The 23,636-nt window shown below is 38.7% G+C and overlaps 1 protein-coding gene across 3 annotated transcripts in view; it reads left to right on the top strand.

The window, feature by feature from the left end:
* Window positions 1-23,636, top strand: part of VCAN (versican) — a 114,882-nt gene that overhangs the window by 9,404 nt on the left and 81,842 nt on the right. For all 3 annotated transcript variants that reach the window (XM_065861201.2, XM_065861198.2, XM_071802320.1), the window contains exons 3-5: window positions 8,923-9,294; window positions 21,089-21,263; window positions 21,378-21,505. In XM_065861201.2, the coding sequence (XP_065717273.1) occupies window positions 8,923-9,294; window positions 21,089-21,263; window positions 21,378-21,505 (675 nt within the window). The remainder of the gene's footprint in view (window positions 1-8,922; window positions 9,295-21,088; window positions 21,264-21,377; window positions 21,506-23,636) is intronic.

Below are 23,636 nucleotides of genomic sequence, written 5' to 3'. Positions count from 1 at the left end.
TTTACTAATTTGTTCATATGAAACTCTTGGAGAGGCAAAGGAAGCAATAGTCAGAAGAGGTCATGGACTGCAAAGTCAGTCTACATGGTGAACTTATGAGTTTTTATTTGATAACCTACTTATACTTAAAGGGGGTTTATAAGAAAATTGGAAAGAGGTTTTTACCAGAGCAGGCCAAGGGACAACAGTTTTAAACTGAAATAGAGTAGGTTTTGATCAAACATACAGAAGAAATTTTTCACGGTAAGGGTGGTGAGACTCTGGAGCAGGTCTCCCAGAGAAATTGTGGATGCTCCCTCATTGGAAGTGTTCATAGATTGGATGAGGCTTTCAGCAACCTGATAGGGTGGAAGATGTCCCTGCCCATGGCAGTGGGTTTGGACTAGACAATTTTTGAAAGGCCCTTCCAAACCAAACAATTCTATGATTCTAAGTTATAGCTTTCTTTAAGGTAGAAATGTGTGGTTTAAGATAGAGGAAGAGCTGCTACCATTAGTTAGCTTCAAAGTGGGGTAAACGATAATTCATCACTCACATGAGGAGAGGTCTAAAGATAAAATTTTAGCTGAAAATCAGCCTTGGGATGCAGAACATGTAAGGTGACAGAATAAGAAAGGCAAAGGAATCTGTCAAGAAATTAAAACCTAATATTTTGGTTGTGATCTGTTGAAAGTCTATTCATGTTTACTTAGGGCATAGTTCCACGATCAATCTAATCACACATACATTTTAGCACTAGCTGGAACAGTTCTTCACCTTTTCTGTCCTCTGGTGCTAGTTCTTGTGTTTTTCTTTGTGCTGACACATTCAAAACCCACCTGGACACCTTCCTGTGTAGCCTCATCTAAGTGTTCCTGCCCTGGCGTGGGGATTGGACTAGATGATCTTTTGAGGTCCCTTCCAATCCCTAACATTCTGTGATTCTGTGATTTATGTGGATATGTGGCCAGCTGAATCAGGTAAATTGTTTGAAAGAGCTTATGACATTTCTTGTAGGTTATTTTTCCACTGGATTAGACCACTGATCTGACTTGTTGCCTTCTGCAAATGCTGGTGCTGGTGGAACTGGGGGACTGGGATTGCATTGCTGGAAGTGGGGAGGAGGGGGATGGGTCCTTGGAGTGGTAAAACATGGGATGGCACCTTTAGATGTCCTCTGACTTACTCCACCTTTTATCAATGGTTTGTTTTTTCTCCAAAGTAGAATTTTTAGTACTTAAGCAAGTTCTGTGTGGGTGTTCTGGTAAGGGCTTCTCAGGAATATAGACCAGGTTCTGACTGGTCCTTATTTGCCTAAATCTTTTGGAAGGAACTCAAAAAAAAACCCCTTATGTCTCTAGAATACAGTGTGAACTTTGTGGGCTTTATTTTTGAAGTTGTGGGCCCTTCTTTTCCCATAGAGGCTCTTAAACATGTTCAAAGTATGGCCATGGTGAAGAAGACAAAGATGCAAAATTTCTTCTATTTCATGAACTGATCCAATAGAGTCTATGAGATCAACTCATATCTTTCTGTTTTGTAGAAATGCCCGTCAATTGGTATAACAACATTTTTGAGGATTATTATTACAAGACAGTCTTTACAAGTACAGCTGTTTCTTTTGTTTAAAAAATACTCTTCAAAATGTAGAGATACATTTCATTTTTAGAGTTGGGAATCTTAAGTTTTCACTTATTTTTTTTTTTAAATCCTGGATTTGAATATAAAATTGAAGCCTTGAAATACTTCATGAAACACAGATTCCTGTGCTTCCATTCCCACAATGGATTGGATCACTCCACGTGACTTAATTAAATTTAAGTAAATAGCCACTTCAATATGATGCATTGCAATATTTACTTTAAAAAGCTTTCTGGCAAAATTTTACAAGTTTGCAATTTTTCTTTCAAGAGTTATATGGGAAATTCATAAAAATCAGCAGTTATTTTTGAAGTGTAAATCCTGGAATCTGTGAATCTTAATATTAAAGTCATAGCAAAACTGAAGCTTAATACAGAACACAGCAAGTTATAAGCATCCAGAGTTTTAGGCATTCACCACTAATGATTATTCCCATCTTTGTTTTCTCTTTCGCTCCCATCTTTGTGAATGGTCACATTCATAAATACCTAGCGTGTTTGCTTGGCACGCTCGTTAGATTTCATGTAGCAACAAAAGTATTTTTCCTTTGAGGGCAAATTGAGAATGGTCTTGCATGGGTTCTTTAAGACTTTACATTCTCAGAAGGTGTGTGTCAGAAAGGCAGCAGGAAATATGGTGTGAGGTTCTGGGGTCCCTCTGCGAGACCTTTGCTGTTTGCTCTGGTTCTTGTGAAGGATTAATGACAGAAGTTCATGAGCAAGGTTTACGCCTACTGCTAGTGTGGCATTTACTCACTTTGAGCTAGCTGGTGTTGGGATATTTTAGTTTATAAGCTGTATCTTCTGATTATGAGCAATGTTGGAGTTTATCTTATCTGTTTTAAGCGATTATTTGTTGTGCCATGAGTGACTATGCTTTCTTGACAGCCCTGTGATCCAGAAGACAGTAGAAAAACTCTAAGTTACCATGTGTGATATGTTCTTTCGAAGGTATACAAGTAATACGCTAGTTTAAAACACAGAATCACAGAATTTCTTGAATTGGAAAGGGCCTACAAGGATCACTGAGTCCAGCTCCTGTCCTTGCACAGGACAACCCCACAGTTCACTCGGTGTATCTGAGGGTGTTGTCCAGTCTCTTCTTGAACACTGTCAGGCTTGGGGCTGTGACACCTCGCTGGGGAGCCTGTTCCAGTGTCCAGCACCCTCTGAGTGAAGAACCTTTTCCTAATGTCCAACCTGAACGTCCCTTGGCACATCTTCCCTTGTGTTTCTGTTCTGTCAAGGTTTAATGTAAGGAGACAGTAAACCGTGGCAGATGCTCTCTGTTAGTCCCTCCCCCACTCTCTTCTGATTGGGAAGAATAAGGAAGAGAGACTTCAGGTTAGAAAGGTTTTAAAGGCTTTACTAATGCTACTAATGAATAGAGAAAATATACAAAATATACAGAACCAATCTTCATTATCCTGGGTAGCAGCTTTGTCCCTCCTGGCATGCCTCCAGCAGCTGCAGGGCAGGCACCCAGAAGTCCTGGGCAGGACTTCACAGCCAATCAGAAACTGGATTCAGGGATGCAGGGCCTCGGGTTTCAGGCAGACATGTAGGATCCTCTCTAGATAACAGCGATGGTTGAAGAGAGCACGACCCTCGTGATCTCTGACTTTTATATGAAGTATCACGTGAAGAGAGCACGACCCTCGTGATCTCTGACTTTTATATGAAGTATCACGTGGATGGGATGGAATACACAGCTGGTCACTTTTAGTCACCTGTTCTGTCCACCCCTCCTTGCAAATGGGTGTCATTATCAGTTAACCTTGGTTACCATAGTAATAAATCTAAACATGGGCTTCTTCTGCATTCTGCCGGTCATCTTGTCAGCTTTTGTAGCACAGTGTTCAAAAAACATGCAGGCAAAAATTCAGCAAAGTGCAGTTACTTGGAAGGCACTTAGAAGAACTTAGCTGAAAGGAAAATTCACTAAAAGAGAATTAGTCTTGTTTTTAACAAAACCAGGAACTTTACGTGTGCTATATCATAGATTTGTGCATGCCTGTGCAGTTTTCATATGTTATATTGAGTTCTGCAGCTGAGATTTACTTTTTTCTGGCTTCCTGTGAGTTTCTTCCAGAACATGAAAGTAGTTGGTTCTTCTTCATTCTGTGCCTCCTCTCTGTTTCACTTGCTCAGACCTTAAGTCACTTGGTTAAGAACTCAGCGAGGGGTTTTGTAGAGTCTCAGTGTGTTACCTCTGTCGTCAAACTTTCATACAAGTTTGTGTAAGTGGTACATTCATTTTAGTTTATCATTATCTTCATTACAAGATTTATGGTTAATGAGAAGACTACTCTTAAACTTGGTGTTAGTAGTCACATCAACAGAACACATAATTTCATTGATCCTTTCTGTTGTTGCTGGTAGACAGGGCAGTATACCATGTGCCTAAGCAGGTGGCCGATGAACTAAAAAATATCTTTTTTTTTTTTGTGTGTGTCTCATAAATTTGGCTTAAAATAAATAGAATCTTTTTAAGCATGTGGATTTTGTCTGTATACTCAGTAGCAGCATTCTGTTCAGTTAAACTTAATTACATAGCAAAATTACACCTCTAAGCAGTGTCACTTAATATAGGGGATTCTTAGCTTCAGACTTCTAGTCCATTACAGACCTCTGAGTCTGGCTAATGTAATACAAAAAATCAGAATTCTGTGTGGTCTTTTTAAAATTTTCTCTCTAGATTTCTATTTTAAGAGCTTTGTAATATTTGCAACACAAAAAATGTAAAAATTCTAGGGAAAGAGGCATTCTTCTCAAGCAAGAAGTTCTTCTAAAGTTTTTCTCCCACTTTGAAAGGAAGATACCAGGCTATGTGTTGTTGGTAGGATAAGCTGACTTTGCTGCTGAAATGTTAGACTGGGAGGACCCAAGGGAGTTTTGCTGGTGGAAAAAGGCACAAAAAGGGAAGGTGGATTTATTTTTTATTTTTCATTTTTTTTTTAAGAAAGTGTGCTGCACGCCATCATTTCCATTGCAAACTGATACAAATTCATAGACATAACTTTAGCTTTGAAGAAAATAAGACAGTTATAAATTGTGGCAAAATCCTATCCAGTAAGTTAGACCTGACAGGGTTGTCTTCTGTCTGGACGTCACATGGCAGAAGTTTTCATTCTGCATTCTCTTCCTGCTACTTACTGTGATGCTAGATATATTTAGTATTTAAACAGGGGAAGACAACAAAAATACCCAGCTGCTAAGGCACACTGCCTACTGAGTCTGCCCATAATCTGACTGCATTGTGCTGTTCTTGGCCTTTCTCTGGTCTATCATTTCATACAAATCTTCCATTGACATTACTGGGAGTTTTGTCAAGATACATGTTTGTGGCCAGGTGATTTGGACTTAGCTGTGTATTTTATTTCTTTATTTTTGATGTATTTTTCCAAAAAATAGATTATGGTTGAGTGATCATAGAATAGTTTGGGTTGGAAGGGACCTTCAAGGGTCATCTAGTCCAAACCCCAAATACATATTAGTTAGCAACAGAAAAAAAATGCTTATATTAATCACCAACCAGCTTAGTCATTTTAAAACTGTTCTTTTTTAAGACTACACGATGTTACAAGTAGTCCAGGTCCTACATGGTGAGCTTAAGATACAGAATAAAGCAATGTTGGGAAATACTTGCTTTTCTCAACTTGTGTTCCAGTTTACAAACAGTTACAAAATGTTTTGTTCATATTTTTGCCCACCATGTCCTTTCTAAGAAACAGGGACATGGGTTAGAGGTGGACTTAACAGTGTTAGGTTGATGGTTGGATGCAATGAACTTAAAGGTCTTTTTCAACCAAAATAATTCTATGATTCTATCTCATACCATTGATAGTGTCTGAAAAGGAGACACAACGTGCAGTATAAGCGTAGGAAAAATGCTAAAGGAACAAAAAGGCTGTATGGATTAATAGGAGTGATTGATGCATTGACCAGTAAATTCTGCTTGACTAACTTGGACTGCTGCAAGAAATCAGACTTCTTGGAATGGTGTAGGAACTTGACTTCATATTATGTTTCAGTGCCAAATATGTTTTTTTTGGTTTTTTGTGGTTTTTTTTTTTTTTTTTTTTAGTAGGGAAAAGCTTCTCACCTCTTTTTCTTCTCCCCTCTTCTCATGATAACAAAGAGTGCTTTTATATAGTATTTTTTAATGCTTTCTACAGTTACACAGGTGTGTTTGTAGCTACATGGTCTCGTATTCTGGGATGTAGCCCAATTTAGGATAGATCTAGTTTGTATGCCGTGATGATATGTGTTGTTTGCCAAGGGTTTCAGTCTGCTGATGTGAAGACGCAAATTTTAAGGAGAGGAAATTTCCTCAGGGTTCAGTGCTGATATTCCAGATCGCTCATAACCAGAAACAAAGTTCTCAAAAGTTTATTAAAATTCTGTCAGTCAGGATAATTATGACTAGGTAATTTTTCTTTTAAGAAGTTCCTGTAATCTATAGAGATGACAAGAGATCATAATAAACGCTAAATATTTTGAGACTGATTTTAATCTCCCACCTGTGCAATTTGGCAATAATTCCATCAGAACTGATAGGACTGAGCATTCTGTTTCTTTATCTTTGGCCCACTGTAGCTCAGTGAATTTTCAAGAAATTAAAGGTGATATAAAAGGCAGTTATGTTTCTATACTTTACGTTTTCAGGATAAAATCTGTCCTTTCTAGTTTTTAGCAATCAAATTGATTCTAGGTGAGTTTAAGTTTTATTTCCTTATGGAAGTAAAGAAATAAAATATTCTCAATGGATTTCCACCCCCCTCAAAAAAAAAAAAAAAAGGGAATATGTGTGCAATCAAAGCTTTTGAGCTAGTCTTTAGTCTTCGGTAACTTCTACAGGCTTCTCTTCAAGCCTTGTGAATGCTTTAGTCTTTAGACCTGTTTTGAAAGGCTGAGGGAGCTGGGGCTCTTTAGCTTGGAGGAGACTGAGGGGTGACTTTATTAATGTTTACAGATATATAAAGGGTGAGTGTCATGAGGATGGAGCCAGGCTCTTCTTGGTGACAGCCAATGATAGGACAAGGGGCAATGGGTTCAAACTGGAACACAAGAGGTTCCGCTTAAATTTGAGAAAAAACTTTTTCTCAGTGAGGGTGTCAGAGCCTGGCCCAGGCGGCCCAGGGAGGTTGTGGAGTCTCCTTCTCTGCAGACATTCAAACCCGCCTGGACACCTTTCTGTGGAACCTCATCTGGGTGTTCCTGCTCCATGGGGGGATTGGACTGGGTGAGCTTTTGACGTCCCTTCCAACCACTGACATTCTGGGATTCTGTGATTTTTGTCTTTCCCTGTTTTACAAATAGATTCTTGCTAGGTCTGGACCCAAAGTTTGTGAAGCGATTATTTTATTTGACTGTTAAATGTGAATTGTGTCATCACCAGTCTCTGTCTGTTAATGGTAGAATGAAAATCTCACCACATGCCTGAAATGCAGAGTGAGCATCTTACTGGTAAATGTGTTCAGATAGTGCCATTCCATGTGAATTTTTCAGCTGAGCTTGGGTGCAACACACCAGCAACAGCTGGTCTAATCAACTTTGATATAGTCCTACTGAGTGTACCTGTGTTGTGTTCCCAAGAATTACTAGTTAGGTAGGGATGGATGGAAAGGACCAGAAGATTGTGTTTCCAACTTCTGGGTCTTCCTTGGTCAGTCCTTTGTTTTGTTTTGTTCTTTTTTCTAGTTAGTGCTTTATTATTAAAATATTCACAATGAGGGTGGTGAGGCCCTGGCACAGGCTGCCCAGAGCAGCTGTGGGTGCCCCATCCCTGACAGTGATCAAGCCCAGGCTGGACGGGGCTCTGAGCAACCTGGTCTAGTGGAAGGTGTCCCTGCCCACGGTGGGGGGTTGAACTAAATGATCTTTAAGGTTCCTCCCAACCCAAACCATTCAACAATTCTATGAAAATGCTTGGCTATCAAGCTGAAGATTCTTGTGTTGCACCTGTTTAGATAATACTATTAATACTTTATACTGTATAAAGCCATCTATCTCTGTTAAAAATAACCAACTTAATGAACAATTTCCTCCCCCCCCCTTTTTCTTTCTTTTCCCCAAATCTTCTCCTCCTTATGAAGACATGATATTTTTGATGATAGATAAATAGCTGAATAATTTTCATATGCTGGTGTCTCATATTTCATGTATCATTCTTTTGGTGGCTACTGCTTGAAGTTATTATATTTCCAAACTTGATGAATCCTAGCTCGTTTCAAATTAATGGTCAGCACGTTCCACATTTCAAAAATGTTAGAGTGTGGGACAGTGAAAGAGGTAAGATAGATACTGTTGTGCATTCAGCTTTTATCTTCATTAATCCATTATTTATGGTGAAATAACATCACATGAAAAATAAATCTAACAGAAATCCTCTCTTCAGACAGTTGCTGTGTGTAGGTTGAATGAACAGTAGTCAACTTTCCCCTCAGGATATTGTCAGATGGAAGCATTGCACTGTAAAGTGTTTGCAGCTGGAGATGTCATAAAAAATGATAAAGGCCCTATCATGTCAAGTCTGAGCCAAGTAGGGACTTTCTGTGTGCTTTACTTCCTTCTCTGCTTTAACATCCTGCAATACTTTATTTCTGCAATGTGTTAAAGTCCCTGAGGCAGCAAGGAAATAATTTTAAAAGAATGACTGTTTGGGGGAGTCTCACCAGAAAGGCTTTTGTTTCAGCAGGTATGCAATAAAAACAGTTAACCCTTGAAAGAATAATGGAGTAAGGGATGTCATGTATGCAAAGTCATGCACTATGTTCTGCTCTTAGGACAGGAGCAATGAACAAGCTACTGTGAGGTACGGCTAGGTGTAAACATTGGTTGAGGTACGGCTAGGTGTAAACATCGGTAGCTCACCGGCATGAGTGCTTTTGGCCACATCAATAGATATGAGGTAACTTGCCATCTTTTACTTACAGTGATCTTCCTCCTCTGAAGTAAAAGAAAACATATCTCTTACAGTTCATCTGTCATCTAAAATTTCATAACAGTTTCTGAAGAAGGTCAAGGAATTGGTGACTATAACAAATGGAGAAAACAAGTCAGGGAGCAGTGAATTAAAGTGGCCCAAATGGAAAAGGGCTCCGTCAGCAGTCGAGCATATTGGTGCCAACTTTTTTAAGCTTATACTAATCAGTCCTGTTACAAATCAGTTAAGGTTCAGGGATTTCAGGTCTTGCATGTCTGTGAATCATTAAATAACAATGAAGTGTATCTGTTTCCAATTTTGCTGTTCCACTAATGTGATTTCTCCTTTCTCTCCCCATCTCTCCCCTTTTTCTAGTTAAAGCAGAAAAAAAAACCCTGATAAAGGGTTCCCTCTCTGGAACTTCAGTCCTGCCATGCTTCTTTTCAACCACACCCACTATAGCCTCCAGCTATGCAGCTGAGTATCTTCGAATCAAATGGTCAAAGGTTGAACTGGACAAAAGTGGAAAAGATGCGAAAGAAACCACAGTGCTGGTGGCCCAAAACGGCAACATCAAAATAGGTCAAAGCTACAAAGACAGAGTGTCTGTTCCGACCCATTCAGAGGAGACTGGAGATGCTTCGCTGACGTTCTCCAAGCTGCGTGCCAGTGACGCAGGGGTGTATCGCTGCGATGTCATGTACGGGGTTGAAGACACACAAGGCATTGTATCGCTGGCTGTTCAGGGTAAGGATTTATCCGTTTCATTTGTAGTCAACAGTGATTCCAGTTAAAACAGTTAAATTTAGTAATAAAAGTATAACTAATGATAATTTTAAGGAGCATATTTAGCATTTTACCCTTCTGTAACTGTTCACTCTTTACAGCCTCTTTGTTATATTTATTCTAATGAACCTTTTCCAATCTGTAGCCCTCTAACTTCTCACACCTTTTGGGAGGATACTTTTGATTCTCGGAACAAATGCTGTTTGCTTATTCCCAAACTAGTTTGATACTTCAGTTTAGTTTGTGTTTTTCAAGACACGCTCTTTCTTTTATTTATTTTTATTTTTTTTTTAAGTTTTCTCAAACCAGGCCTTTTGAAACATGATACATATTGTATTAATACATCTGTCTGAAAATGTCAATGTCCTTAAAAGAAGGCAGACTTGGCAGGCAGAAGAAGTCTCTTTTTAATTGTTTGTGTAGGAGGAAAAGAAACAACTGCCTTGCTACTGGAGCTGTGGTTGGCCTGTCTTGCCATTTGATGTACAAAACCCTAGTGCCAACAAAACTGGGAGCCACACTTTCTGTGATACAGTGCAGTGGAAGCGTTTCTTTGTCCCAATAATAGAGGTAGGAGAAACCCACATGGCATAAGCTGCAGGGAAACAGGTAGGGAAATGGCTGCTTAATGTTCTTCCATGTGGAAGATCCAGGGCAAAAAGTTTGCTTGCCATCACTATAAGGAAATAATCTCCGAAACTTTCAGGAGGGAGAAGTGTACATGTAAAGAGATGGAAGAGACAGGACATTCAAAAGCATATATGTGGCAAACAAAGCATCTGATCTATAGGTGTTATTCTCCTGCTTATACAGCACGGTGAGTACAGCATAGAGACGGCTCCAGAGCCTGGTGCTGTGTAGCCCCGTCAATTTGGCGCAGAGCCTGAGCTAACAAGCTGTGCTGAAAGGCAGGAGGCATCAGCCCAGGCTCGGTGCCACATAAATGCAAATTCTGGACCCAAAACACTCTGCCTGCTTAGAACAACACTGTGCTGTGGGGATGTACCGGCTTGCACGAGCCTTAGTTTGGACTCCGCCTTACACTCCTTTGCACTTTAGGTGGTTTTTGAAAATTCACTATTTACTCAGATGACTGAATCCCAAAACAAACATTAATATCTGCTGCTGGAAATTATGGATTTTGCTAAGATTCTTTTTTTTTTTTTTTGTGAGCTTAATACTGCATTGTTCTTCAAATATGTTTAACCCAACTTGAACAGTCTTTTGCCATTGATTCAGTGAAAGGTTTTGAAGATGTGGTCCTCATTTGGAAATACAATAAATCAGTGTAATGATTAATGTCTGTATAACTTCATGAACTGCTCAGTCCTAATGGCAAAAGCAAAAGAAATCTTGGTTTGAACATTATTTTTCAGTAACTACTGTACCTGACATTCTTTATTTCTTTTCAAGTGCTCCCTTGACTACATATCTATATCTAGGAGCAGCAGATGTTTACGACAATAAAATATCTGATGATTTATGGCAATGTTTCAGCTTCTGTAGTTAGCGCTCCTGCAAAACTCTGCAATGAGATGAACTGACTGGGTAATTTTTTAAGTTGAAATAAAGTCTCACACACTCCGTTTTATTTCTGCAACTGTTCTTTTCCATGATTGCTTTAGTGTCAAAATTTCAGGAGTGGAAAAAGCCAGATCTGGACCCAAATGGAAAACAGCATTTTTAGATTGTCCTTTGTGCAATCCATTCTCCATTTTCTACATTAAGTAAACAAATAACATGTATCAGACTCATAATGCTCTCATGCAAATGTTGCTGCTGAAATCTTCTGCCATCATTTCAGTAATGCACTTTTGTTTTGTGATTTCAGCTTCTAAATGTAATTTATTCCTTTATGTTGTATTTTTGAATCTGTACCCCAAAGCGATAACAATTGGAGAGACATGATCTTCCAGCCGGGACCAGGGCTCTTGCAGAGCATCCTGTGAAGTCCTGGTAAAATTTTCACAAGTTTGGCTATTTTGCACGTTATATGTTTGTGTAGCACTTTTTTTTGTGAGGCCTGAGCAGGTATGCGTTGTTTTAGCTTTTCAGTGGATTAAAAGTATGCATGAAAAGCAATAACTCTGGCTTGAGTAGTATTTGATTGGTCATATATCTCAACTCTAAAGTGAAACAATAACTTTATTAAAGACAGGAAGCTTCTACAGAATTCCCTGTGTGCGGCAATTTAGGTGTGGGAAGAAATGTTACTAATGCTTCAAGAAGCAACACTCGTGTTTCTTGAAGTGCCAACACTGTTATGTGCCAATTTAATAAATGCCTCGGAAGTGACCAAATGAAGTGGGCCAAAGCTTATCTACATCATTCTGCTGAAGTAGGTGACATTGCTCTTTTGTTATGATGTTACCTTTATGAAGTGTGTTTGGGTATTTTTAAACCAATAGAGGACTTGAGTTCTAGCTATTTCCAGAATTTCCACTTGAAAATGAGGGACATTCCCCGGTTTGAAACTTTAAAACAAAAAGCACATTCCAGCACCAAAGAAGCCAAGCAGTTAAGCTTAGACAGCTGTGCTGTTTGTTTTTCAAATGAGCCATTACAAGTAAGATAATAGACAACTGCGGGAGATAACTAGAATAAGGAAAAAATGGCTATAATTACTATTCCTCTTATTTCATTTAGGTATGTTAAGAATACAAAAACCGCTGTTGAACCCATTGTGCATCGAATGGATGTATTTTACCAGTGATAGAATGTATTGTGAATGGAAAACTGAATTTCTAAGAAAGAATAATTTTCTCTGTAGCATATAATTTTTCCCAGATTAAACCGTACAAGCTGAACAGTTGATATTAGTCACCAAAATAAACAGTAAAACTTGTAATGCCAATATTTTTTTGTCTGAGTCTCAGGACCAAGGCTGTCTACAGAATTGTGCATCTATTTATTTTTTTTCTTCTGTGTAGCTATCACAACAGACAAATTCAACGATTTGTATGTAAATATGCAGTTAATTTGCTACTTTTAGTTGCCAAATGAACTTATGAAGTTCAGAAAAGTCAGATTTATATGCTATTAACAGTATAAATATTACCTTTACCAAGAAGATCGGAAGTAAATACAAAACTGCCTTCTTGACTGCGACAAACCTGTATTTCAGTGCCTTGGCTCAAAATACTTCAGCATCAAATCCTACCTTGCCATAGGATTATTTATATCGTGTCTGAGTAGATTTTGTTTTTAATATAATCAGCTGTTGCCTAATTTAAATTCCTCGCAAATTAAGCCAAACAAGTTCTGTACCATTTCAGACAGAAGTCTGTGTGTCCCAATGTCCTGTTCCAATGAAAGCAGCAATAGCTGATACCAAAGGGCAAACGTAATTGTTTTTCCTGTATTCTCTGTTGCTGTCAGACATTTGTCACCCATGTATTTCTTGAGGCCGATGCCATGGCTTTGTTAGGCAATCCTGCACTTTTTTTTTTTTAATGTATGTAAATTTTTAATATCCACAGCTGGAGTCCCAGTTCAGCCACCAATTAACCACAGCTGGTTAAGTTAGTCATTAATCACAAGGAAGATATGCATGTTTGATCACCCGTGTTGCCTTTTTCTCTACTGCATCCTGTTTTGATGGGTAAAAATCTTTTAAAGAATGGCAGGGCCTTGGAGACTGCCATGATTCTGTGCTTTTTCTTTGTAGGCACAACCTATGCCCAATACTTGGGTATCAATAGCTGTTTATGTTCTGCTCGCTGGTAGCTCAGAGGCATCACCAAGACACTGTGACCTAATGTTGTATCTTACATCTGGTGAGCAGGTCTTAACTGTGTGTACATCATTAGCTTGTGATAGAGGTGAAATAATTTGATCCATACTCTGTTTTAACTGCTCAGATTAAAGCTAAGTCTGACCTGCCTTTTTTTTACCAGGGGTATAAGGGTGGTCGCATTCATGTTTCTAAATGGTGCAATGTGACTGTGTGTGCAGTCCTGGGGATCTGACCTGGGAAAGTCATAGCACTGTAAGGACTAGAAGGACACACTGGGTTACTTGATCTAGTTCCTTTGGTATTGCAATTAACCATGTTACGTGCTGTGCTTATTAGTCCCAAAATCAATTGGGAGCACCCATTCACATAAGTTATCATATATGTCATCTCTAAGATCAGAGAGGTTAGGTTGAACTGTATGCTATATGTTACTATTTTAATTTTACTGCTGGTGAAAGTGTAAAAAGAGAGGACTGAAACACTTAATTTTAGCCCACACAGGAAGTTTTGGGGCAGCCAGATGCCTGTTCAGCTCGTTAATCACAACCACAGAGCTGTCCTTGGGGTGGGGGACAGCACCAGCGCCGGCAGGTCTGCAGGCTGGTGTGCAGTTCTGTCACACTGGATACCTCCTTTCCTGTTACTAATTGTGGGAAGTGCTTTCCTTACACACTGGCTGCTGCTCTAATTACATCGACCTCTCAAGACAGTGATATTTTGTGTTCAAAATTGATCTAACAGCATTACTGTGTTACGTGCGTCTATTTCTTTTACAAGAGAAATACATACAGCACATCACCAATATTCATTTTTCCTTCCACGTGTTCTCTTTTCTGCCTTCTCTGTACACCCCCCTAAAATTTTCACTTTTACTCAGAAGCAACTCTTCCGTTTTTGGCTCTTGTAATTTCATCTTCCTACAGTGTTTTGAGCTTTACTTCTGACCCTTGTGATGTTATTAAACCCCTAAGTCAAACTGTCTCGTGTTAGGAGTCCTTGGCCTCACAGTTTTTGAATGCTTAATGTTATTTTGTCTTCATTTTTAGTTGTTCCCTTGCCACTGTTGTCTGAAAATGTCAGGTCTCGGGAGCTTTCAGATACTTAGAAGAGATATTTTTCCTTTCTCAGCAGCTAACATTGAGCTGCCACTTCCTTCCCACTTTAAGTTGATTTTGGATGCCGGTGGGTTTTTGCTGTATCCCAGTAGAGACATTTGAGAACAAGGTGAGTTGACGACCAGCAGGTAATGCCTTCTGGAGATCATCCCCAAGTGTTCTCTTGCCTGCTAATAGTTCACCAAATGCAATTTCACAACCTTGGCTTGAATGCCAGGTCTGAAATCAGGAAGCCTGAAGTCAGGGTGAGATTTATTTCATCATTGACGATTTAAGCTTGTGTGCCTAGTCTAAGCTAAACAGGCAGGCTTGTGCTAACTTCAGGTCTGATGAGATGCTTGGGCAAGGTGAGGTCTCTGGCAGTCCATATCCCTGATCAGCAAATACAGATATTTAGATGACTGGTTTAGACTAGACTCCTAAACTTTAGGCAAAACAAACTTTGGTGAGTTGAATCACAGAAAGGATTGTATAAAAGTATTGCTGTACCTCTCTATGTCCATATTTATGCTTTCTCTATAGTTATAACAAAGTCCATTGTATGAAAGAGCTTCGAGACACCTTGTAAAAAGCTGGCCTTAGAATGCAATGTAACAGTACTCTTCATTCTGGAACAACTGAATATTTAATGAAATTCTTATTTTGTGTGGTGCTATCATATTGGGCCATAAAAGTAACATGTACGACCATGTGCAATCAAGAAGAAAAATCTGAACAAACCACTAATTTGAACTTTTTTTTTTTTCTTTTAGTCCTCCTTGTTAAAACGATCAAAATGGCAAATAGGATGCTTCTAGTATTGTTGTTCTTTTTAAATACCTTGTTGGAGAATGTTTTTTACCAACAGTGACAGTGCTTTATCCTTGTCTTACTGATGTTTTGGGAGACCACGGTTTTCATGGGTTTCATTTTGGTAGCTTCGGTTTAAATCTGCTGGAAATCTGGGAGACTTTTTTAGTCTTTTTAGTTTTACTTTGTTTTTAAAAAGCCAATAAAGAAAATCCTGGGCTTAAAGAAGTAGCAATTAGAGAAGCAGAGAGGATGGTAATTCACATTTTCATTTTTATGCAAAATCTTTCTTGCAGGCATTATAATGATAACAAATGGGAGTCATTTCCAATGTGGGAATGCTGCCACTCAATTGTGCTGTTAGCCCTGGGAGATTGTGTGTTGACAACGTAATTGATTTATTCTCTCTACAGCCAGAACTCCCCTTCATTATCTCTTAAGTATAGGATTTGAAGAGATGCTTTTATTTAATCTTTTAGACTTATCTGTCTCAAAACCCTACTGCCTCTTGATGTTGAACTTCCGTGCTTCCTTTCTAACTAAATTAACATGGGCTGCTGCATTTTTAAGCTTGTATTTTACTCTCCCACATCATGGATCCCAAGGAATCTCTGACTTCTGTAGCTGGGAATGAAAGAGCACAATGGGTAGCAGCCATCAAAGAATGAGAGAGGGAAATCCATTCCTCAGTGAGAAGGACCCAGCGTCTACATGCAGTGCATGACAGGAACAGGGGAGCAAATGTTCTGATCAAGCTGCCATGTCCATCCCATAGAGACTGCAAACATGGCCCCTGATGGGCAGGATGATGGGGTTCCTGTATCAGGCTGGATGTAGATGTTTGGTGGGAAAGCCTTGATCCTAGGCACACCTTCACATGCAGGAGGGTGGACTTTACAGTGTTAGGCTGATGGTTGGACTCAATGATCTTAAAGGTCTTTTCTAACCAAAATGATTCTATGGAAGAGCAGAGGCCAGTACTAATGGCTAGACTGGTGTTAGGATGTTGGTCACCGCCCAGTGTGAGGGCATTTCTGAGAGGCTGTGGTGTTTTTTTTCATTTGTTTTGTTTTGTTTTGTTTTTTTAATTAATTTTAATTGAAATAGCAGTGCCTTGACCTCCACGAACTCTTGTGTGACCTAGTAAGTACAGAATAAATGGAGTGGGGTAAGTGATACCTGTGTGTACTCAGAAATTAATAGAGATGTAAAGAAATCTTCCCACTGTGGAAAATAAAGGTAAAGCTCAGCATCAATCACTTTCTTTATCTGGACCAACTTGGTCAGAAGAGCTTGTGTACACCTGCACACAGCTGCCTTGCTTTGTGGAGACAGATGCAAAGATTTTGCAGGGAGAAGCAACGTGTGAGTTAGTGGAAGGGGTCCCTGTCCAGGTAGAGCAGAATGCAGCAGGGCTGATAGAGCAGAGGGGTTGAAATGCATTTTCTCTCCCCATGGTGAGAAGTTGCCTGAGCAAAGGAGGTCCTGCTCATACAAGGTGAGCCTGTTCTTCCCAGGTTGCCAAAGCCTAACTTGGAATCTGGAGATGGGTGCAAAACCTCGAATGGGGAATGCAAATGAATTATTCATGCAGGAAACTGAAAATGCTGCCCTACTCCTTCCTTTCATACAGTGCTCAGTCCTGTAACCTCTGTTTTGTCCTATGTTTGTGATGTAAATGGTCTTCTGCACTAAAGGCTAGGAGGATCACCAAACTGTTTGGTAGCTTTGGCAGTGGATTGCGGGTTATTTCAGGGATCTGCACCACAGTGGCGAAGGTCTGAACATAAAAATTAACAGAATAACCACCACCACCATCATGGTCTTTTCTCTTTAGATATTCTTTGCTGTGCGAGACAACTTCTGAAATTTGGGCTTCATGTGACTCCAAAACTCCATGTTGCAGCAGTGTGAGCTCACTAGTGAAAGTGAACTGCTATTTATTATCTGTATTAGGAGCCCTTCCCTTGCAGTTCCACAAGGTTTTGCTGCACGATACCTAGCAAATAATAAGGCAAAGTTGCAACCCAAAAATGTGAAATTGCAGAACCAGGCTCTTACCTGTGCATGTCTTAGTTTGTTAAATGTGAAATACCTAATGTTTTTGTTTCTGGTCTAAGACAGAGATAAATGATTAGAAGACATTCTTTCTTGCTCAGACAGAAGTGAATTTTGGATGCTACAAATTACTTTCCTGTGAGTGCTCTTTCTTGCAGACACTGCTGCTCCTTCCTGTAATTACACTGACTTTGTTTGCCAGATGTTCAGTGACAACATTATACTGCTGTAGTCTGTTTTCTAGCTGCTTTTTTTGTTCCTAGGACAACTCCTTTCTTGCTTTTTCTTCCAGAGAGGAAATAGACAAAGGGAAAAAAAATCCTTTACGAATGTTTTAAAGTGCAAAAACTCGGACAATGGGTTTTGCCCCTCTCTCTGTCTAACTGAAACAATGAAAGTCCTGCACTTTAATCTTCTTAGCCCCAGGGGGTCTTCTAATTATTGCAGCTGTTGCACAGGCTTATACATACCGATGTCCTGCTCCCCATTCATCTTGGAGGCTCTTTTATGTCCATTAGCTCCTCACTGGAGATGGAAGAGCCTTCAACTCTAAGAATAGGTGAAGTTTACCTTTTGGATCAGGGTGAGAAGAACAAAGCATTCTCCAAGTTCCTTTCCAGGATTTACAAATGACCAAAGGCTCTTCTCAGCAAAAGCTACTTTAAATTGGTGTTAATATTAACTCTTTAGTCCTGCCTTATTCAGGTATCACAAAGATCCTGAACATGTGCCAGCTGGGAAGGGCAGTGGTTGCTTCCAACACAGAAGGGATGAGAGGCAAGATAGCTGATTGTGGAAAATGCACTCATGTATTTAGGCAGTAGGAAGCTTTAAAAAAAATACAAGTTCAGAGAAGTATGTTGCTGTGTCCTGCTAAGTTAATGAACCTTTTTGTGGTTGTACTGAGAAGCAGTGCTCTTGTGCCCAGATGAAGTCATATAGCATCAGTTAAGTGATCTTTGGGGGGGGTGGGGAAGAGACAATTACCCTAAATCCACATAAAATACTTTTTAATTAAGACTAAAACAACAAATCAAATGAACAAACTGTTTCACATACTTGTGCATTTCTGATTTGACCTTGAGTTATGGAGTCAGTGCTAAATATTGTATACTATAGAAACACCAAAAAAGCTACCAAAAAAAAAGGTTTAAAATGTTTGTATACGTTCAACAATAACATGCAGTGAAGTCAGATGCCCAGCTTGTGAATAGTTCATACTTATGACTCAGGGTAAATGTTTTATCTGCTTCTGAGTTCTGTAAAACTTGCCAGTTTCTTATTTCTAAACCCAGAATATCAAGCAGGTCACTTGAACTCACATTTTTATTTACTACTGTACCACTGAATATAATGAGGTTTATTTATACCTAGCTAGGTATATTTATACCTAGGTAACTAGCTCGCAGTATCAACAAATGTTACTAAATTCTGAATATATTAAAATAAATATTTTGATGCATTCCTCAGCTATATAAAAAGATCTTAAATCATATTTTTATTATTTTAAGCTTTTAAATTCCAGGTGTGATTAGTTGCTGTTGCCTAGCTCCTTTATGTTGTGAGGTAGTGCTCTGTGTTCAACATGTGGTAAAGGACTGTGGCGTATAGGGTACACAAAGTGAAAATATGCACGCAAACACGTATTTATACATGTCTATATATATATATATATATATATAAATTTTTGCACATTGTAAGACAGTATAAATGCTATGTAAATTTGCCCTAACCAGGCAATGGAAGGTGCCCTATAACAGAGAAAGCGGAGGGATACCGGAGTTTGTCAAGCTACTTCTCTAACATTCCCTGTCAATCTCTCCTGGTGCAGATAGTCCACATTAATGAAAAAGCGTTCTTGAGGCTGTGTTTTAGCACTGGGGTGGTCTGGAATGATGTGGCCCCCATCTGTGCTGTTATATCTTCTGGTCCCCAGCACAGGATGAAGGTGCCCATTGGAAGTTGTCCCTGGTCTCTGCTTGCTCCTGAAGTCTGCCCAGAAATTGTGTGGAAGGACGTTATGGTGGCTGGTCTAAACAATGCAGGGAACTAATCTAAGAATTTAACAGTCTTGATGACGGAATTGCAGGCACCTGGAGTATTTAATTTAGGAATAGACACATAACAATGATTTTTCAGGGTGTGTTCTTCGCTTGTCACTGTTGCCAAACAGTTGGGTCAATTTGAAGCTGAAATTATGTCGTTGCTTGGAAGAAGCACTGTTCATGATGGGTTCCATCAGTAGTTCTGAAATGGCATTTACAGACCACTCTAGTGGTCCATAAGCTTCCAGTTAGTGGCTGCAGCTGGTGTGACTTCATATTAAGTGATGAACTGTGGGGATTCCCAGCGTTGCCTCTTCTGTTTCCTGTTTCTCTGACAGTAGCTTTGATTAAAGTTGGTGTCTGATAATTGATGTTTAACCTACATGTGAGTAGTTTTCAGATAATGTATTCTATTTTAATTTTATATATCCTAGTAAATCACAACAAGAAGAAAAATTTATATTTTCTATTTATTGGCCATATCCAGACCTTTGATAAGTGGCAAAATTTTATGGAATTTGTCTGCATGAACAAAAGTATTTCTAAATATGTTGGAACCTCTTCAATCAACATTTTATTAAGTTATTCATATTTCTATTTACTTGTAAATTAGCAGACTTCATCCATCTTTCAACAATGCTCTAGTAACAAACACTTGTTGTTAAATTCATTATTGCTGCAATGCCACTGTTTTCTCAAACTGTGTGTTATTTCCTCATCATGAAGTACTCCAATAAAATCATCAGAAAAAAGGAACATTTTATGCTTTATTTTTCTTCCTTTGTAGCCATTCTGTGTAGCGGATGTTTTATGGTGTTGCAATGCTTCTGAAGATTTTAGAGTGCAATAAGTGAGGCTGAATGTTATTTTTCAGAGATCATCAGGAGACGTCCTTTTGATGCTAAGCTGTAAAAGACACTGGCAACAGGGGGGAAGTGATTTTGCGAGTCTGTTTTATGCCACTTTGGAGTTGATGCTCTTTATGGTTTGTTTTAGGTGTGCATGTGCAGCTGTTACCAAATTCAGTGGGAACTATGTGTATATAGAAAACAGAATGTGGCTTCTAGACAGATCCTGTCCTAACCAAAACCATCTTAACTCTAGGCCTCCCTCTGCAAACATCTGATGCGCCGAAGTAACCTTTACAATTGTCGAGATTCTTTCCAGAACCAGAAAGGCTCCAAACAAAAGCAGGCTTTGTTTTGTCTGTGTTATTTGTAGTGTGCACAAGAAAACATGGTTATGAAAACCTGACCAACAGACATACATTTATAAATTTTATATTTGTAGTGAGCTTTGGCACATAAGAACAGACATTAGGACCATCGCAAATTAACAAATTTGTATCAAAAGCATAATTTTTTGGTGTCCCCATTGGTCATGTGTCTCACTGCACCTACCAGGCCTCAAGCACTCGGGGGATCCCCCATTCACTGTTGACACTTCTGTGTGGGTTTACTGCAGCTGACTGCTTCAAAAAGCTTATTTTTAAGCTCACTTTTTCCGAAGACTAGGTGTGCTTAGTATTGTCCGGTCATTCAGTTTGACTCACAGTTGGATGTATCATGTAGGCCAAGGAGCCAACGTGTTGGGTAGCACTGCTGGCATCAGCAGCCTTGCCTGGTGTGGCATTAGTTGACCAGTACTTGGAACTGAACCAGTCTGGGTAACTATGTGGTATCATTGACATATTTTAGCATTCTTTTTTTTCCTTTAAATCATTATTTTCTGTAATACAACTGTGAAAATGCATATATGCTTAATTAATTTTTCCTATGTATACAGTGAATTTAATTTTACCAATAACATAAGGTGTTATAATTACTAGTACCAGCCACTAGAGGGGGGGACATCATTTATATAATAGCACATCTATTAGCCTTTTACTATTTTTATTGTACCCCTCTGTTCTCAGCATTGTAACAATACCTAGGTAAAGTCAGAGCATGATGATGGCTGCAGAAACGATGCAAAATGTGTCACTAATGTGAGATTTTTCTTTGTCTTTTCAGGTGTTGTATTTCACTATCGTGCAGCAACCAGCAGGTACACTCTGAATTTTACACAAGCTCAGCAGACTTGTCTGGACAATGGTGCTGTCATAGCGAGCCCAGAACAACTGAAAGCAGCCTATGAAGATGGATTTGAGCAATGTGATGCTGGCTGGTTGTCTGACCAGACTGTTAGGTGAGACATTTAAAAGGCCTCTTGACACAGCTTCGCAAAATTAATATGCTTAGCTTGTACAGACTTAAAATCCTAACTTGCTGTAATAATAAATATGAGCATGCTGCATTCCAGGTATCCAATTAGACATCCAAGAGTTGGCTGTTTTGGAGATAAAATGGGAAAGAAAGGAGTCAGAACATATGGGCGCCGTTTTCCTAATGAGACTTATGATGTGTATTGCTATGTGGAACACATGGAAGGTAAGATAGATCCATATTTACTCTGCACTGCAAGATTTAAAAACTGACTGGAGACTCTAATGTGGAAAGTCAAAGAAATAAGAAATTCTGTGTAAAATAAGTCTTGACTGTTTTGAACCTGAAGAGAATTGCTGAATGAAGTGAACCTATAGTTTGTGGTCTAGCAGGCCTTAATTAAAGGCAAATGTGGAGTCTACAAAGAGATAGTCAGATTTAAAGCTGCTATAGTTAGTGCAGTAGATCTGACAAAGCTGCTGTTGAAGCATCTTATTTTTGAATGTTATAAAAGGATTTTTGAAGAAACGCTTAATGTTTGAGAAGCTAAATATAATATATATATAAATATAGATATAGTACATGTGCTAACTGTATTATAGTTCATAAAGTACACAATTAAGGTTTTTTTTACATGGCCATGACATAAAATTAGATAGATATTTAATTGCAATCTATGTTTAGTAATATCTATTTTTAAAAAAGGGCTTCTCAGCAATAAAAAGAAACAAACAAGCAAAATCTTTCCAGTAAGGAATCTGCATCTTCTTTAATAAAATTCTTTGCAATTCTGTAGTACAACTATAGTTTTTGCAAAAGCTGCTAATTAAATGGCTCTAGTGCAGCGGAGTGATTATAATTCTGCCACATGGTGACTTTAAAAGGTGGATCACATTGTGAACGCCATGGTACCTTGTGATCCATAGCTAGGTTCTATGACCAGTCTTAATTCAAGAAAGAGTTTGATGGTAAAAAGAAAAATATAGTAATTTTTTCTGTGATTGGGCAGTTCTAGCATGCACAAAAATCCATATTACATGTGTGATGTTGTAATAATTTCTTAGATTCACTTCCAGAAAAGAAATTTTAAGTATATGCTTTCAGTGGTCCTATAGATATATTCCAGACACCGGATATTCTTATGCTTACATGTTACTGTGACTAGTTAAGTAAGTATGCTTAAAATATAAATGCAGAAATATATTTTCCTGTTACCTATTATTTTTCTGGCTTTGTGCTGGTTATCCACATGGGAACTTCATTCTGATACGGAAATACATTGCAACCAGGACCAAAGTACATTTTCCATTTACTGCAGTGGTCTGAGTGTGTCACACTTCTTTTGTGTTGACAGGTTTTTATTCCATGCCAGTTTCGCTGTTACTTTCTAAAAATATGCTTATAGTTTCTAATTAAATATCTTTTGGGCTGATGCCTGACTAATGTGCATTGAGTTTAGTGCTCTTGAAGTCAGCAGAGCAATAAATCAGCCATGGCTCTGAACAAGCCTGGCTTTGTGTATGTACATAGATTTGTAACAAGCAATTGCAAAATTAAGGTGCTCAGTGTTTGTATTCTCTGTCAGAGCAAAAAACATATTAGACCATGCAGAGTTTTCTGCTGCTGATGACTTAGAGAGACTTTAGTCATTGAAAGCAGAAAGCATTTCTTACCTTTAGTAGCTGAGGATCTACCACAGGTTGTTCTCGTCTTGGAGATATATAAAATACAAGTGATACAAGTCTTGCAAAGACTAAGAAAAACATATCAACTTTGGAACTTTGAAAATTAAGTGACTGAATTTTGTTAGTGCTCAGCATCATGTTAATTTTACCTGTGTTCCGCCTATATCTGTCAGTAACCAGCACATCTGAACACCTGGAGTTCATGACTGGTGCTCCATCAGTACTTGGTGGGATTGAATTCTGAATCATCTCTGAACCAAAGTTTACAAATTCAATTTGGGTCTTTCCTAGTTTACAAAAAGAAATTTCAACTAATTTGTATCATTCCTGGATGAAGAGCAGTACTTTTCCCTCTTAAGAACAAAAGAGTGTAAATAATATGGAGAAGCTTATCCTGGATGCATGTGAGCCAGCAATTTCTCAGGGTCAAATATTCTCACTGAGCTTTTAAAAATGAATATTTTAAAAAGTCAGAACTGAAGGCTATTATTCTGTAGCCAGAATGACCTGGAACCAGGCCATGAGGTTCAAAGATGTTGCAGCAACTGTGCAGTCTTCTTTGGTGCAGATGTACATGCATGGGATTTTGGTTTCTCATAAACACTACCTGATTCTTTGTTACAAAATTTAATTGACCAAGATTTATGAGCTATGTGTCCTCTCTGGATAAC

Source organism: Patagioenas fasciata, chromosome Z (assembly GCF_037038585.1).
Source record: "Patagioenas fasciata isolate bPatFas1 chromosome Z, bPatFas1.hap1, whole genome shotgun sequence".
NCBI classification, from domain to species: Eukaryota; Metazoa; Chordata; class Aves; order Columbiformes; family Columbidae; genus Patagioenas; species Patagioenas fasciata.
Note: the sequence above shows the minus strand (reverse complement) of the source record. Positions and strands in the feature narration are given on the sequence as shown.